This window comes from Rana temporaria, chromosome 2, assembly GCF_905171775.1.
Source record: "Rana temporaria chromosome 2, aRanTem1.1, whole genome shotgun sequence".
Classification (NCBI taxonomy): Eukaryota; Metazoa; Chordata; class Amphibia; order Anura; family Ranidae; genus Rana; species Rana temporaria.
This window is the reverse complement of record NC_053490.1, coordinates 382,110,151-382,127,073: the sequence shown is the minus strand read 5'-3', so window position 1 is coordinate 382,127,073 and position 16,923 is coordinate 382,110,151. Positions and strand designations below refer to the sequence as shown.

At 47.3% G+C, this 16,923-nt stretch overlaps 1 protein-coding gene across 1 annotated transcript in view; it reads left to right on the top strand.

Moving 5' to 3' along the window:
* Positions 1 to 4,553: 4,553 nt before the first annotated feature.
* Positions 4,554 to 16,923, top strand: part of LOC120927302 (arginyl aminopeptidase) — a 43,693-nt gene continuing 31,323 nt past the window's right edge. Inside the window, exons 1-2 of the mRNA XM_040337872.1 lie at positions 4,554 to 4,972; positions 14,761 to 14,901. Of these exons, the coding sequence (XP_040193806.1) occupies positions 4,613 to 4,972; positions 14,761 to 14,901 (501 nt within the window). The 5' untranslated portion in view covers positions 4,554 to 4,612. The remainder of the gene's footprint in view (positions 4,973 to 14,760; positions 14,902 to 16,923) is intronic.

Here is a 16,923-nt window from a genome sequence, read left to right as displayed (position 1 = left end):
GTGGTTAGCAGAAAGTGGAACTGGATAAGACTTGGGGACAGGTGTCAGCAAGATCGGATAGTCAGGGGTGTGGAAGAGGATTGTTGAAGAGTGATAAAAGAAGCAATGAGACTAGACTGTGGATGAGGTGGAGAGAGGAGGCATGAAATGAGAGAGAGGAGGCATGAAATGAGAGAGAGGAGGCATGAAATGAGAGAGAGGAGGCATGAAATGAGAGAGAGGAGGCATGAAATGAGAGAGAGGAGGAATGAAATGAGAGAGAGGAGGCAATGGGGCTGGAGTGTGGAGGGGGTCAGAAACTATAAAAAATCCAAAAGCTGTCACTGACTGGGTTTCTAGCTCTGATTGAGATCTGAATGGGTTCAGCAGGGTGCCATTCACCGAACTCAAATTTTTTCTTAATGAATGCAGTGTTCTCTGCATGGGATCTGGAAGACTGAGGATCATTGTTGTAGTGGTTATTACAGTGAATCTGAGCTTTCGCAGGGATTGGCCAGGTAAAGGATATGTATACTTCAATTGGTCCAAGCTGGATCAGTGTAACTATGAAAAAAAAAAAACATACTCAAGAGTCTGGATTTAATCTCTTATTAAAGCGTAGGTTCCGCCAATTTTTTTTTCTTTTCAAAACCAGCAGCTACAAATACGGCAGCTGCTGACTTTTTTTTTTTTTTTAATCCAAAAGAAAAGTTTATTGAAGCACTGGTAAAAACTTACATACATCGAGAAAATTTTCAGGCATCAAGCATCAGATTACATTCCAATACAAATTTCAGCAGCTGTAAACCATAACACTTCGCCGCCCACATACATGGTTAATTCCACTCCCCCCCGACCCCACCCGGCCTCCCCCATCTCACAGGAACGTCACCCATAATCCAGAGGCCGTTCACCGTAACCGACCAGGGTTCAAGTTGCTTTGCTCAACCGAGTATCCTACCCGTGACCAGGTCCACCGGGGCCAAGCCCGGTACATCTAGCCACCTGCCCCACAGCTTCTCAAACTTCTGGGAGCATCCTCTATGTTGGTAGATCACCTTCTCCTTCCGGAGCATTTCCCCCATTATATTGATCCACTCCTTCATACTGGGAGGTTCCTCCGCTATCCAATGAGACATTATAAGTTTCCGAGCTAGGAATAAAGATCTAATGACCGCCACTCTAGTACCCTCCTCCCATTCCAGGTCGTCCAAAATAAGAAGCAAGCACCTTTTTGGGTCAATAGGCATTGATATCTTGAACACCCTATTAATGGTGTCCACTACCCCCACCCAATAGGGGTGAAGCTTCGGACATCTCCACAGTAGGTGGATCAGATCACCATGATCCCTCTTACACCTGGTGCATAGCGGATTGGGCCGTAGCCCCATAGCAAACAGTCTGTGAGGGGTGTAGTACACCCTCAATAGCAGGTATAGTTGTGATACTTTATGGGACACAAAATATCTGTCCCAGTTTGACTATCCCATACCTCCTCCAAAGCGCCCCATGCTGTAGCTTGGCTAATTCGGGATACGAATCATTTGACCAAATAGGGCTATATTCCGTGTACCCCGTCACTCCCTGTAGATACCTAACTTTGTTCCATACTTTTTGCATGAGGTTATAAGTGGGGTATTGTTTGTTTGGTTTTCCGAAGGCCAGTGCTTCCAGGGCAGGCGCCACAGATTCCCTACCAACTGTGTGGAGCATCACCATTTCAGAGGAGCCTCCTCCCTCCCCCTCCGCCCTCTCCCCAGTGCGAACCACGCCAACCAGCTGTTGTAGCTGGGCGCTGACTTTTAAAAAATGGACACTTACCTGTCCAGTGCGCCCGCGATGTTGTCAGCCGAGGACGAGCAATCGCTCGTCCCTCGGCTGCACCCTCGGTTAGGGAATCGGGAAGTGAAGCGTTGCAGCTTCACTGCCCGTTTCCCTACTGTGCATGCGCAAGTTGCACGCTGCGCCGTCACTGGTCCCCGCTCTCTCCTGGGAACAGCGTGTTTCCCAGAAGACAGCGGGGGCTGCGGGTAGAGGCATGTCTGCCGCAGTACCGTATTCCCGGAAGTGGGTGCAAATACCTGTCTTAGACAGGTACCTGCACCCCCCTCCCCCCTGAAAGGTGCCAAATGTGACACCGGAGGGGGGGGGAGTGTTCCAAAAAGCAGAAGCTCCACTTTTGGGTGGAGCTCCGCTTTAATGTAACTAAAAAGGGCTAATGAAGATCCCTGATCAAGTTTAGCCAAATAGGGTGGTAAAATGTATTTTCACTGGAGTTTTACCCATGAAGTAATGTATAGTATCTCACAAAAGTGAGTACACCCCTCACATTTTTGTAAACTTTTTATTCTATCTTTTCATGTGACAACACTGAAGAAATGACACTTTGCTACAATGTAAAGTAGTGAGTGTACAGCTTGTATAACAGTGTAAATGTGCACTCATGTTCGACTCGAACATTGCCTGTTCGCCTGTTCGGCGAACAACGAACAATTTGAGGTGTTCACGGCAAATTCGAAAAGCCGCGGAACACCCTGTTAAAGTCTATGGGAGAAATCTAAAGTGCTAATTTTAAAGGCTAATATGCAAGTTATTGTCCTAAAAAGTGTTTGGAGACTTTGTTTCCCGTACTTAGAACTGTCTCTGCACAAAGTGTAATTTCTGAAAGAAAAAAAGACATTTAAAGCCGGACTTGCGGCTATAATGAATTGTCTGCTTTGGCAATTCAGAGAGGATTCATTCATTAAAAAAAAAAAAATAGCGTGGGGGTCCCCCCAAATTCAATTACCAGGCCCTTCAGGTCTGGTATGGATATTAAGGGGAACCCCGCCGTCAATTAAAAAAAATGACGTGGGGTTCCCCCCAAATATCCATTACAGACCCTTCAGGTCTGGTGTGGATTTTAAGGGGAACGCCACCCCAAATTTAAAAAAAAATGGCGTGGAGTTCTCCCCAAAATCCACACCAGACCCCTTATCCGAGCACGTTAACCTGGCCGGCCGTAGAAAAGAGGGGGGACAGAGTGCGGCCCCCCCTCTCCTGAACCGTACCAGGCCACATGCCCTCAAAATGGGGAGGATATCCCCATGTTGATGGGGACAAGGGCCTCATCCCCACAACCTTTGCCCGGTGGTTGTGGGGGTCTGCGGGCGGGGGGCTTATCAGAATCTGGAAGACCCCTTTAACAAAGGGGACCCCCAGATCCTGGCCCCCCCTATGTGAATTGGTAATGGGGTACATTGTACCCCTACCATTTCATGAAGGAAGTGTAAATAGTTGGAAAAAACACACACACACACACACACACACACCGTAGAAAAAAGTCCTTTATTAATAAAAAAAAAGAAAAAAAATCCAGCGGTGGTAATCCACTGGGTCCCAGCTCCCTGCTCCAACGTTGTCTGTATCCAGCGACGGGTGATCTCCGGTCCAGCGATGATAAGATCCATCCATCCAGAGCGCAGCATCGCCGACCTCCTCTCTCCGCTGGACACAGTCCAGCGAATGACGCGCTGGAGTTTTGACATTTCTTATATGGGGAGGCGGGACAACCCGTCACGTGACCCGCCCCCTCTGCTATGTCACTGGGGAAGCCCAGACTTTCCCCTTGCATCAGAGGGGGCGGGGTCATGTACCGCCTGAAAAACTCCTCAGTGTGAAAGGGGTCTTAGTCTGGTAAACCCACCTTCTTTGTAAGCCTTGAGTGTCTTTCAGAGGTCAGGGGCCTTCTAAGGATATCTGCTGTCTAAGCACAAACGCGGCATGTAAACGAGTCAGTTACTATCTGTCACGTTAAATCGTTCAGGAGAGGTTGTAAAACGTCCCGTGTACATTAAGCCTAATTGCTGCCCGAGTGCTTTCATTAGGGATGAGCTCAGGCATATTCGCAACCCCACGTGCCCTCGCCCACCAGGAAGCTGACACTTTGCAGCGCCAATCACAGTTAGTGAGACATTTCCTGCGACTGCACAGATTGGGAAATGTCTCGCTGCCTGTGATTAGCGCTGCGGAGGGTCAGCTTCCTGGCGGGCTTGGGTACGTGGACTTGCGAACACTGAGCTCATCCTTTAGGTTTCACACGGCAGTGCGCAAGCAGCATTTTTGGAGCGCTGTAAAATGCCCCTGCCTATTGGAATGAATGGGCAGCGCTTCCGGAACGCCTGAAAAGCGCTTTGACAGTGCTGCAACACGGGTGTTTTTAACCCCTTCTTTGGGGTTCAAAGCACCGCTAAAACGACCGACGCTCTACCACCAACACACGGACGGCCCCAGTGTGAAAAGGGTCTTAATGGCACACCAAAACATGGTAATCAGGCGTGTGTTTCGCTGTGCTACAATCGCACCCAAAACGGTTCTGGAGCTTCTTTGGTGCATTCACTTGAATGCAACCTACAGAAACGCACAAAAAACAAAACAAAAAACAGCAGTAACGCGTGTTCTTGGTTCGCTGTACATACAAAAACAATGTAACAAACTAGTGAATGCAGCCTATGGCATAGCCTGTGACAGTCAGCCCAGCCTCAGGCAGACATTAGGACCCGGAAGTAATGGGCGGGCTTACCCTGTAGAACACACCCCCTCAGCCAGAGTTCTCGCTGTCCCACAGGCCGCCAGTCATCTCCCGGCTGGCACCATGAGCGGACAGAGGCTGGTAGAAGATGCGGCCACGGCCTCCAGTTATCAGGACTTCCATGTGGAGCACTTCCACCTGGAGCTCAGTGTGGACACCCAGGCCAGGAAGCTGAGCGGCTCGGAGAGGCTGGAGGTCCGGGTGATGGCGGAGAGCAGAGAACTGCGGCTGGACTCCTACCATGATATGAATATAGAGCGGGTGTGGGGAGAGCTGAGTGCCGGGGATAGGAAGGAGCTGACCTGGGAGAACCGACCCTTCACCAGCTATGGCACCGTCCTTGTCATTACCCTGCCCGAGCCTGTCCCAGCGGGGAGCACCATCTACATCACTATAGATTACCAGGTCGGCAACAACCCGGGGGTAAGTCCTCTCCACCTGACCACCTACAGTCCTCCTCCACCTGACCACCTACTGCCCTCCTCCGCCCAGTGGCGGCTGGTGCTCAAAGTTTTTGGCGGGGGGGGCAAACGAAAAAAACAACAACAACAATTGCAGCCTCACTGTGCCCATCAAATACAGCCACTGTGCCATGCCATCAAACGCAGCCACTGTGCCATGCCATCAAACACAGCCACTGTGCCATTAATTGTCACCACTGTGCCATGCCATCAAATGCAGCCACTGTGCCATCATTTGTCACCACTGTGCCATCAAACGCAGCCACTGTGCCATCAATTGTCACCACTGTACGATGCCATCAAACGCAGCCACTGTGCCATGCCATCAAATGCAGCCACTGTGCCATGCCATCCAATGCAGCCACTGTGCCATCATTTGTCACCACTGTGCCATCAAACACAGCCACTGTGCCATTAATTGTCACCACTGTGCCATTAATTGTCACCACTGTGCCATGCCATCAAACGCAGCCACTGTGCCATCATTTGTCACCACTGTGCCATCAAACACAGCCACTGTGCCATTAATTGTCACCACTGTGCCATGCCATCAAACGCAGCCACTGTGCCAATTGTCTCCGCTGTGCCCATTGTCGCTGCTGTGCCCTGTAAAATGCCCCCCCCCCCCCCCCGGAAGTGGGAAAGGATGCCTGTCAAAGATGGGTATCCTGTCCCCCCCCCCCCCCCCTGAAAGGTGCCAATTGTGCCACTGGAGGAGAGGGGGAGCGGAAGTTCCACTTTAGGGTGGAGCTCCGCTTTAAGACACACAGAGTCATGGCTCTGCCCTGCTTCTTGCTCTCTCCTCATTGGCTTACCGGCTGTGATTGACAGCAGTGGGAGCTAATGGCTCCCACTACTGTCTCAGCCAATGAGGAGAGAGTGACCCAGGACAACCGAGACTCTTTCACATCGATGAATCAAGAGGGGGCTCATGAGAGTATAAGAGTATAAGGGGGAGCTTTTGGGGGAGCTGCACATAGATAACATTTTACCTTCATGCATAGAATATATGAAACCTTTACAACCACTTTAATTGTGTGTACTTTGCCTTCTCATCTACAGCTTTGCTGACTCGACAATTTCACTTCCATATACATGTTGATGATTCCACAGTTTTAACCAGACAGGAAAACACAGTTCCCTATTTGCCTTCATGTTTTATGGAAAAACAAAGGCTGGATCACACCACTCTACGCACTAAAGCGTGTGCAACGCTGGTCTGCTTTTTGTAGAGATGGTGCAAGGAATTGCTACAATGCATAGCACTGTTGACTTTTGTTTTTAACGTTATTGTAGTGTCACAAAATGACACTTTATTCTACTCTATGCAGTGCAGTGAGTTGTGAGGCAGTGCAGTGACATACCACAGTAGCACATGACATCTGAGCCCCTGCAACATAAATCTCTGCATATTCCCCCTCCCAGAAGGCCCAAGTGCTGCATATGTGTACCGCTGTACTCGGGTACATTCATATCTATGGGCAGCTGCAGCTTTCCAGGTGGGGAAAATACACAATTTACATTGCAGGGCCTTGGATGCCATGTGTTGCACAAAAATGATTACATGCTACATTTTTACACAGCACACACCACCGCACATGTATAGTGTGAACAGGGCACATGAAAATCGGGTGATTTCTAAGTGCACTTGCATTGGTTTATGCAGCTCAACACAACTAGACGTGGTTGGAAGGACCCTAAAGCCTCGTACACACGGTCGGATTATCCGACGGGAATTGTGTGATGACAGGCTGTCGTCAGAAAATTCGGACAATTGTCGGATTTTCCGCGGACAAATGCTGGATTGCGTGGTTTAAAATTGTCCACAAACAAATGTGTGTTTTCAGATTATCCGAGCGTGTGTACACAAGTCCTTCGGACAAAACTCCAAATTCTCACCATAAAACAACATTATCAGAAGTTGCCCAAAGGTTGGCGCTTAAGAGCTGAAAAAACACGTAGTTTCGTGTTTAGAGGTCGACTGATATGGGTTTTTCTCTGGCCAATACCGATATTTAGAAAGCGGGGCGGCTGATGGCTGATATATGTTGCCGATTTATTTTAGGCAGATTTTTTTTTTCTTCATCTCCGAAAATCTACGGTGGAGAGGTGGGGAGGAGGTTATTGTTTAGGCGGGAGAGGTGGGGTGCAGCCTATCAGTATCCCATCATTGCCACCTTATTAGTGCCCACGAGTTCAGCCTGTCAGTGTCCATTTGTGCCTGTCAGTGCAACCTCATCAGTACCCACCAGTGCAGCCCATCATTGTCACCGCAATAGTGCCTACCAGTTCAGCCTGTCAGTGCCATCTCATTGGTGTCCACCAGTGTTTCCCACCAGTGCCAAGCTGTCATTCAGTGCCAAGCTGTCCATCACTGCCACCTCATCAGTGCCCACCAGCGGAGTTCTCCCGGCTCCGTTCTGTCCCCTCGCATGGCAAAAGACCACTCCATTCGTCCCCTGATGTGCTGCGCAGCCTGCCTCTGCCTCCAGACTACAATCCCCAGAATGCAGCGCGGCCGGGAACAGCCAATCGGCGGCCGCCGCTGCTGACTTTCTCCACTGGCAGCGGCCGTGATAGCAGCCATTTAAAATAGACGGTGAGCGGCCGGGGGATTTCCCCCAGCACTCCCCTGCCTCAGATCTCCTTTTTTTAGATAATAATCAGCCGATGCCAATTTCTTTAAAAAGGCTAAATATCGGATGATATATCGGTCTACCTTTTAATTCGTGTTTGTTGGCTGACAATTCTTTGCCGTAATGTGCGATACAAGTTCATGGCCAACGCTCTTCGGACAAAAGTCCTACGCTTTGTTCATTGAAAATCCGATTGTGTGTATGAGGCTTTACTGAAGTATGGCACAGTGAGGGCTCTTTTATGCAGGTGGCTCCGGGGCAGTAAAAACTGGTGGCTGAGCCACGGTTTTACCAGCTGACCACCTGTATACTAACATTACAGCCTGACAGCTGTACACTTATTGTGGCTGCATCAATTGGCCCATGCCTCTCTATTCAACTGCCAGGAACAAAGGAAGGTCCTTTGTAATATACAAGTTGCAGGTCACTGCCTATTTGACATTGATTGGCCATGACCTGCTCCTCCATACCCAGATTTGGCAAGTATTTCCATAAAGTGGTTGTAAATGCTGAAGGTTTTTAAAGGGGAGTTCCAGGCATTTTTCATGTTTATTAAAAGTCAGCAGCTACAAAAAGTGTAGCTGCTGGCTTTTAATAAACATGCTCCATGTTCCAGCGACGTGCCGGCCGGAGCTCCACTCCTCTCCCCCCCCTCTCCGGCCGGCGTCCTCATTGCTACTGTGGGCACCCGGCCGTGACAGCTTTAGTTTTCACGGCCGGGCACTCACTGCGCATGCGCAAGCTGCGCTGTCTGATTGGAAAGGCGATCGCCTGGGACCTGTCACGTGTCCCAGGCGATCGCCTACAGGGAGGGGCCGCCAAAAGGCGATATGACGTACCGCCTTAGTGGCCCCTCGGCGGAAGGAGGAAGTGGGACAGGATTAGAGGTCGACCGATATATCGGCCGGCCGATATATCGGGCCGATATTCAGTCATTTTGGAGAAATCGGCATCGGCCGATTATTATCCAAATGTGGCCGATATTTAGCAGATCTGCATCAGCAGAGTGTGGAGAAGGAAGGAGGAACATGGGGTTCCCCCTCCCTTCTCCACACTGTCTGCAGAGCAGTGCCGTGTGTGTGAAGGAGAATGGAGCTGTCGGACTGATGTCGGGGTGGGCGGGACTCAGCTGTCCAACACCAGCCAATGGGATGAGATCATTGGCTGGATAGCTGCTGGGTCCCGCCCACCCCGGGTCCCGCCCACCTCCAACATCACGATGAATCTGAGCTCCTCTCTCTCTCTGCTCTCACAGTACATAATGTAGCTGAATGTGTGAAACTCTCTCTTCATACAGTTTCACAACTGCTGCAGAGAGAAAGAGGAGCTCAGATTCGTTGCGATGTTGAAGGTGGGCGGGACCCGGGGTGGGCGGGACTCAGCAGCTATCCAGCCAATGATCTCATCCCATTGGCTGGTGGACAGCTGAGCCCCGCCCAACCCGGGTCCCGCCCACCTTCAACATCGCAATGAATCTGAGCTCCTCTTTCTCTCTGCAGCAGTTGTGAAACTGTATGAAGAGAGAGTTTCACACATTCAGCTACATTATGTGCTGTGAAACCTGCCAGTGCCATCTGCTAATGCCAACCAGCCAGTGCCACCTGCCAATGCCATGCCAACTAGTGCCACCTGCCAATGCCAACTAGTGCCACCTGCCAATGCCAACTAGTGCCACCTGTCAATGCCATCCAGTGCCACCTGCCAATACCATCCAGTGCCACCTGCCAATACCATCCAGTGCCACCTGCTAATGCCATCTAGTGCCATCCAGTGCCACCTGGCATTGCCAATGCCATCCAGTGCCACCTGCCAATGCCATCCAGTGCCACCTGCCAGTGCCATCCAGTGCCACCTGCTAGTGCCATCCAGTGCCACCTGCTAGTGCCATCCAGTGCCACCTGCCAAGGCCATCCAGTGCCACCTGCCAGTGCTAACTATTGCCAATTAGTGCCACCTGCCAGTACCATCCAGTGCCACATGCCAATTAGTGCCACCTGCCAGTGCCAATTAGTGCCACCTGCCACTGCCACCTTAGTGCCACGTGCCAACCAGTGCCACCTGCCAGTGCCATTCAGTGCCACCTGCCAATCAGTGCCATCTGCTTTTGCCAATTGGTTCCATCCAGTGCAATCTGCCAGTGCCAATTAGCGCCACCTGCCAAAAAATAAAAAAATCGGCCTAAAATATCCTCCGCAAAAAATCGGCATCATATATCGGCCATCGGCCGCCCCAAATTCTAAATATCGGCATCGGTATCGGCCAGAGAAAAACCCATATCGGTCGACCTCTAGACAGGATGTCCCACTCCTCCTGAAGCCCCCCCCCCCAAAAAAAATGACATGCCAAATGTGGCATGTAAGGGGGCGAGGAGTGGATTAAAGGAGTTGTAAAGGAAAAACATTTTTTGCCTAAAATTAATGTCTGCAAGGTAGACAGACAGAATAGTGTAATGATTTCTGTTAAAAAATGAGTAAAAACCTATTAAATTCCTTCATCTATATCACCTCCGGCATTCTAGTTTCTGTTCTCTCATTCACTTCCTGGTTTGCGGTGCTCGTTCATGTAAGAACTACATTTCCCAGAATGAATTGCGGCACGCCCAGTAATTCACACCTCCTTGAAGTCTCTAACACGTAGAGAGTGTCCTGCCGCACAGATGTAGTTCCCAGGAGGGGGTGAGCACGTTACTCACCACCGCAGTAAACCCTCCCGTCACGGTGGTGAGTAACAATCAGACGAGCAGGAAGTGAACAGAGAAGAAATAGAGCAATTTCTGAGCAAAAACAAACAATGAGGAAGTGAAAAGAGGAATGTCTGCAGGTAAAGGATGCTTATTATGAAAACATTTTTTCCTTCACAACCCCTTTAAGCGGAAGTTCCACTTTTGGGTGGCACTCTGCTTTAACTTTATGAATTCTATGCATGAAGGAAAAAGACTTCTGTGTGCAGCCAGCCTTGGTTAGGAGCCGTTTGGCCAGATCTGTACCCTGTACAAATCAATGCATAACCTCTGTTTACATGTAACCACTCATTGGATGCGATTAGTGGCTCTGACTGGCCCCAGACACAGAAAGTTTGGAGGTTCTGGATGCAGCTAATCATCCTGGTGATATGTGATCGGAGCCAGAGTGTCTGAAGGAGCCCTTAGGCTTGTAGCCCTGAGCAGAGTGGTGTAGGAGCAAAAGACAAGTATGTTTATGCTGTGAATGGATGAGGATTAAAGCAAAGCACATGGTTTGTTTAGAAAAAAGGCATCAAAGACTTTTTACTGAACCCAGAACAATACGAGTTTGGATTATGATGGGTAGCTGTGGGTTTTGTACTTTATACTTCGAGCTTTGCACCTTTTTATAGTATTTTATTGCATCAGCCCATTTATGTAAGACGCTGACTGTGTCAGTGCTTACACTTGTACAAAGTTCTCGATCTGAAAAGCTTTGCTAGTCAAACATTTTGTAGCATTTTCTTAACTCTGCAACAATTTATCACCTTTGAGCCTCCCTTTTGCTGTGGCAGGTGTTGTGGACAGATCTCTATCGCACTGCTTGGCGTTTTGTACTTTAATCTTATGGTTTTAAGAGCAGTGGCAATGGCTAGCACATTTGAGTTTTTTTGGTTCACTTTGAAGTTGTCATTTTAGTTAATACTTTACAGGGAAGCAGTGTTGTTGCTACACGCACACCTTCTGTCCACTGCCTACATTACCATGCAGGGCTGCTCATATGCTACCTTAGTGCCGCTGCCTAGATATTAATACATATCAATCCAGATATAGAACACAACCCTTTCTGCAGTGCTTAAAAAAAAAAACAAGGGTGACAGTACAGTTGCAGTACAAAGTGATGGAATAGATCTGCTATAGGTGGGATGCAGAGGTGTACCTAGTCAAAATGGTGCCTATAGCAAGCACTGAAACTGCACCCCTGTCAAAATATTCTAAACCCATCTTTCAGATAACCTTAACAAAAAGCAGCTAACAATGGCCTGCGGGCACACACTGATACATCGCTGATGATGCCAACATACTGGCACACTCACACTCATCAAAATAAATTGGTGCACACAGTAACTCATACAAAATCAATGACACACTAACGCACAATCAAGGGACAGGGAGGGACACTGGGGACAGAGAGCGATGCAGTGCGACAAGTACAGAGAGGGATGCCAGGGACAGGGAGGGACGCAGTGCGATGAGGACAGAAAGGGATGCCGGGGACAGAGAGGGACATTGGGGACAGACAGGGAAGCAGTGTGATGAGGACAGAGAGGGATGCTGGGGACAGACAGAGGGACACAGTGTGATGAGGACGACAGAGAGGGATGCAGTGCGGACGGGGGGATTCCGGGGGGCACCATGTGGGTGTGGGGACACTGGGGGGACCAGGAGAGTATCATAGGGCTTTTTTTGCGCCCCCCCCCCCCCCATGGTGCCCTTGGCACTTACCATGGCTGCCATACCCTAGATACGCCACTGGTGGGATGGTTTCTCTTCTGTATACAGCTATAATACTGTGTGCTAGAAAGTACGTGGATAATATATGTGCATGCTGGAATGCCAGGTCCAGATAATCAACAGAATTCAATGTAATTAAGGCCAGTAGTCACATACACATGTACTGGATGTTCACCTGAGCGTACATCTTTTATGTGAATACAAGTGGTGCATCTTTTATTTTGGTGTCGAAACCGAAAATTCAGGATGCACTTGGCTGAAACCGAATTTAGATTTTTTTTTTTATTTTTTTTTTCCCTATATATTTTTATAAATGTATTTGACGTTTTAATTAAAGTAGTTCTAAAGTCAGAAAGTTTTTTTTTTTTTTTATCTTAATGCATTAAGATAATAAAACTTGTGTGCAGCAGTCCCCTCAGCTCCACTAATACTTGCCTTAGCCCGTCTCGATTCAGCGATGTTGCACGAGAGTCGCGGCTGCCGGGACTCTCCCTCCTCATTGGCTGAGACAACTTTTTTCAGCGACCGAAATTCCAGTGCATCACTAATGAATACAGTCAGGAGCAGAAAGGAACATAGCCAGACCTGTTCTTCCAATGAATTGTTTTGGGTAGAAGAGTAGTGAGCAGACAAGATTTTAAGAAAAAAACTGTGCTCAGAGAAATGGGTTTGTTACTATTGCTGACGTCCTTTTGGAAGTACTATTTTCTTGGCTGTCCCTGGCTTCTTGGGTCACTGGTCAGGAAGAATTTTGCAGCAAATAGTAATGGCTCCCATTCTCTGCACCCTTGTTCTGGTTGGTGACTCGGAAAGTTCTGAAGTATTTTGGATTGGAATGGCAGCTAGCACTTTCAAAGAGAAATTATTAGTGCACCCTAAATCTTTCTTTTTAACCACTTGCCCATCGCCCACTGTAAAATACCGTCATGTTTTTAAAGAGGGATATCTCGGTAACGGCAGCAGCTGCTGCCACAACCGAGATATCTATCTCTTCAGTGGGCGGTTCTGTTAATGATAACGGCGGTCTCCGAGATCGCCGTTATCGGTGGCGGGAGAGGGCCCCCCCTCTCCCGCGCCCTCTGCCGCTTACCGGAGCCGTCGGTAGCGGCGGAGATTGGGTCTGTTCGGCAGCTGTGTGGGGAATGCGAGTGAGGGAAAAATCCCCCTCACCCGTCCCCATAGCTCTGCTGGGCGGAAGTGACGTCAAAACGTCAGTCCCGCCCAGCGTCTTAAAGAAATATTTTTTTTTTTTTTTGTCATTTGAAAAAATGACAGTTTCAATTTATTTATTTTTTTTGCATTTAAGTCTAAATATGAGATCTGAGGTCTTTTTGACCCCCAGATCTCATATTTAAGAGGACCTGTCATGCTTTTTTCTATTACAAGGGATGTTTACATTCCTTGTAATAGGAATAAAAGTGATCAATTTTTTTTTTTTTATTTCAGTGTAAAAAATTATAAACTAAATAAAAATAAATAAGAAAACCAAAACATTTTTTTTTAAAGCGCCCCGTCGAGCTCGCGCACAGAAGCGAACGCATACGCGAGTAGCGCCCGCATATGAAAACTATGTTCAAACCACACAAGTGAGGTATAGTTGGAGCGAGAGCAATAATTCTAGCCCTAGACCTACTCCTGTAGCTCAAAAAATGCAACCTGTAAAATCTTTTAAACGTCGCCTATCGAGATTTGTAAAAGTTTAACGCCATGCCACGAGCGGGCGCAATTTTTAAGTGTGACATGTTGGGTATCATTTTACTCGGGGTAACATTATCTTTCACAATATATAAAAAATTGGGCAACATTTATTGTTGTCTTATTTTTTAATTAAAAAAAGTGCGCTTGTAAGACCGCTGCGCAAATACGGTGTGACAAAAAGTATTGCAATGACTGCCATTTTATTCCCTAGGATGTCTGCTAAAAAAAATATATAATGTTCTGATTAGTTTTCTAGCAAAAAAATTGTGATTTTTTTTACATGAAGAAGTGCCAGAATAGGCCCGGTGGGCAAGTGGTTAATGGAGGTTTAATTTAAGGCCTCGTTTAGACTTTTTTTTGCTGTCTGAAGCCCAAGCCGTGACTGTACTGTAGACCAGAAAACATCCAGATCCAAAGACAGACATCTTGGGTGTACGGCTAGCCTTAGAATTTGCTTGATTCTATGTTACATCGGAAGCAGAACATATCACTGGGCACTGTATAGGGGTTTGTTAAGAATATACAACTTGTAGCCATAAGGTTGAGAACAAGTCTACTATTAAATATCAAACAACTGAACATTTAATGGTCTGGTACATGTTAGGGTTTAGCTGGTACTGGTTAATTTGGAACTAAACGGTGTAGATATCAGAAGCTAAATATTTTTGGGGTGTACAGGGTAATCGAAGAAAACAAAGCTGAAATGCTCCTGACTTGGGTTTAATGGCTTGCTTGTCTGGAAAAAAATGAGCACAGTATGTTATGTAAGCACTTATAATGGTAGTCATGCAAATTGGCACTAACACCATAGAAGACAGTTTAGCTGTAACTGCTGATAAATCCCAAGAACCGCTGTTTAAATGTAATATGCCATATCGGTAACTTTTTTTTTTATTTCCTCCTCAACATTTAAATGTGTTCTTTATTGTTTTACATTGTTCAATTGACCTACCCCCACAGGTATGCTGGCTGGAACCAGAGCAGACGGCTGGAAAGAAGAAGCCTTACATGTATACACAGGGTCAGGCTGTTCTAAACCGCTGCTTTTTTCCATGCTTTGATACACCTGCTGTTAAAAGCACCTATTCAGCAAATATAAAGGTTAGTACATTCTGGACCATTTTCATTGCGGACCACATTAGCGTTATGGTTGTAGCTGCAAGACTATATAAATGTATATATTCTTTTTATCATATTAAATGAATGATTGCCTCTGCATTCGATTATTGCTGGATTTAGTAAAAACTTCAGACTTGAATGCATTGACATAAAAAGCCTTCTGTGCAGCAGTCCCCCTCATCCCCCTAATACATACCTGAGGTCCCTCTCTGTCCAGCGATGGATGCGAGTGTCTCAGCCTTCTGAGATTTTCCGTTCGGATTGGCTGAGACACAGCAGCGCTGCTGTTAATCAAAGCCAACTAGCCCATTAGGGGAGAGAGGGGTTGGGGCTCTGTGACTCAGCTTGGGTGCCCCCATAGAAAGCTGCTTGCTGTGGGGGCACTGAACAGGAGGGAGGCGCCAGGAGCACAGAAGAGGGACCCGAGAAGAGAAGAATCGGGTCTGCTCTGTGCAAAACCATTGCAACAGAGCAGGTAAGTATAACAGGTTTGTAAAGGCTCATTGTTATTTTTATTTGAAAACAAAAAAAAAAATCACTTTAAGCAGACTGGCACAAAGCCCACTCACACTCTTGAATAAAATGATGCAAATCTAAAAAGGAAGGTCGTACACTGTTGATATCATCCACAAGAAACTTTTTTGGAGACTGCTCTGCGTCTGAGCACTCTCCAATAACACTTCTTCTGGATACCAGCTGTGTCTGCCCCCCTCCCCCCTTTTTCAACTTGTATAGAATGGTGGTATCCTGATAACTATATCAGCAAGAAGCTAGGGGCAGAAAGTGCAGGGCCTGGAAGAGGACCAGAGGACAGGTGGGGTCATGCTAAAACCAGGGGAGGCGTAGATGAGGGGGTGCTATGTCTGCACAGAGGCACAGGATCAAGTTTGTCTTTTTTTTTTTTTAGCTTTTAGCTTTTTGGTCTGAGTATAGGTAAGTGCAAAGGTCCCGTTTTGGGGCCAGTTTACACCAGAAATCGCACAGGAACACACCTGCGGTGCAATTTCAGCCCATTCATTTTGAATGGAATTAAATCACACTAAACGTAATGCATGCACTCCTTTTGGAAACTCATTGCAACTTCATCACTTGCTACTTCTATGCCATGTGATCAAGTAGCAGCAAATACACTGTTTGTGGTCTGCATTTTGGGTGTCATTAACTTAATATTGGCACCCACTGAAGATCCAGTATCACTTCTTGGGCCTTATGCACACTGCATTTGCTAACTCTCCTGGACTCCTTTTCCCCTACCAGCATTGTTTTAGGCAGAAATGAAAACGCTTGGCCATTGAAATAAATTGGACTCGGACCCTAAATGTGCCCAGTGTTAACGTGTTTTACACACGTCTGGTATTTTTTTTATTTTATTTTTTCTGGCAAGACGCTCTTAGCAGAAGTTAAAAATATCCAGTGTGCATGAAGCCCTAGGAACATCCGATACAACCTCCTTAGTTTTATGTGTGTATATCCAATAATGCAAAGTGCCGGTTCACACAGGGGCGACTTGTCAGGCAACTTAGCCGCCTGACCAGTCACGCCCTGTTCGGTACTATGAAACCGTTCCAATAGGAGCAACTGAAGTCGCTCAGACTTAAGAAAAAGGTTCCTGTACTTCTTTGGGATATCAATGCATAACCTCTGGGATGACTTCAGGGTGACTTGTATCGACTTCTATACAGAAGTCAGTTTGCAAGCTGCCGCTGAAGTTGTGTGCAGATGGCCTTGCATAGTCTGGCTGTAAATCAGGTTGATTGGATAGAAGAAGATCCTGTACTGCCGCACTCCTTAAAACAATGTCTTTATTGTACAAATAAAATCCAAAAAATAACCAAAGCGATGCAGTCAAAATGAAGTGAACAACAGAAAAAAGGTGGCTGACATGTTTTGCATCATGTGATGCTTACTCATAGCTCAATCATAGCTGTAAATCGGATTGCCCCTGTAATCCGCATGCCCCCCCCCGGGACTCGGGCTCTTCTGTTTCTTTTCACTCAAAACAAT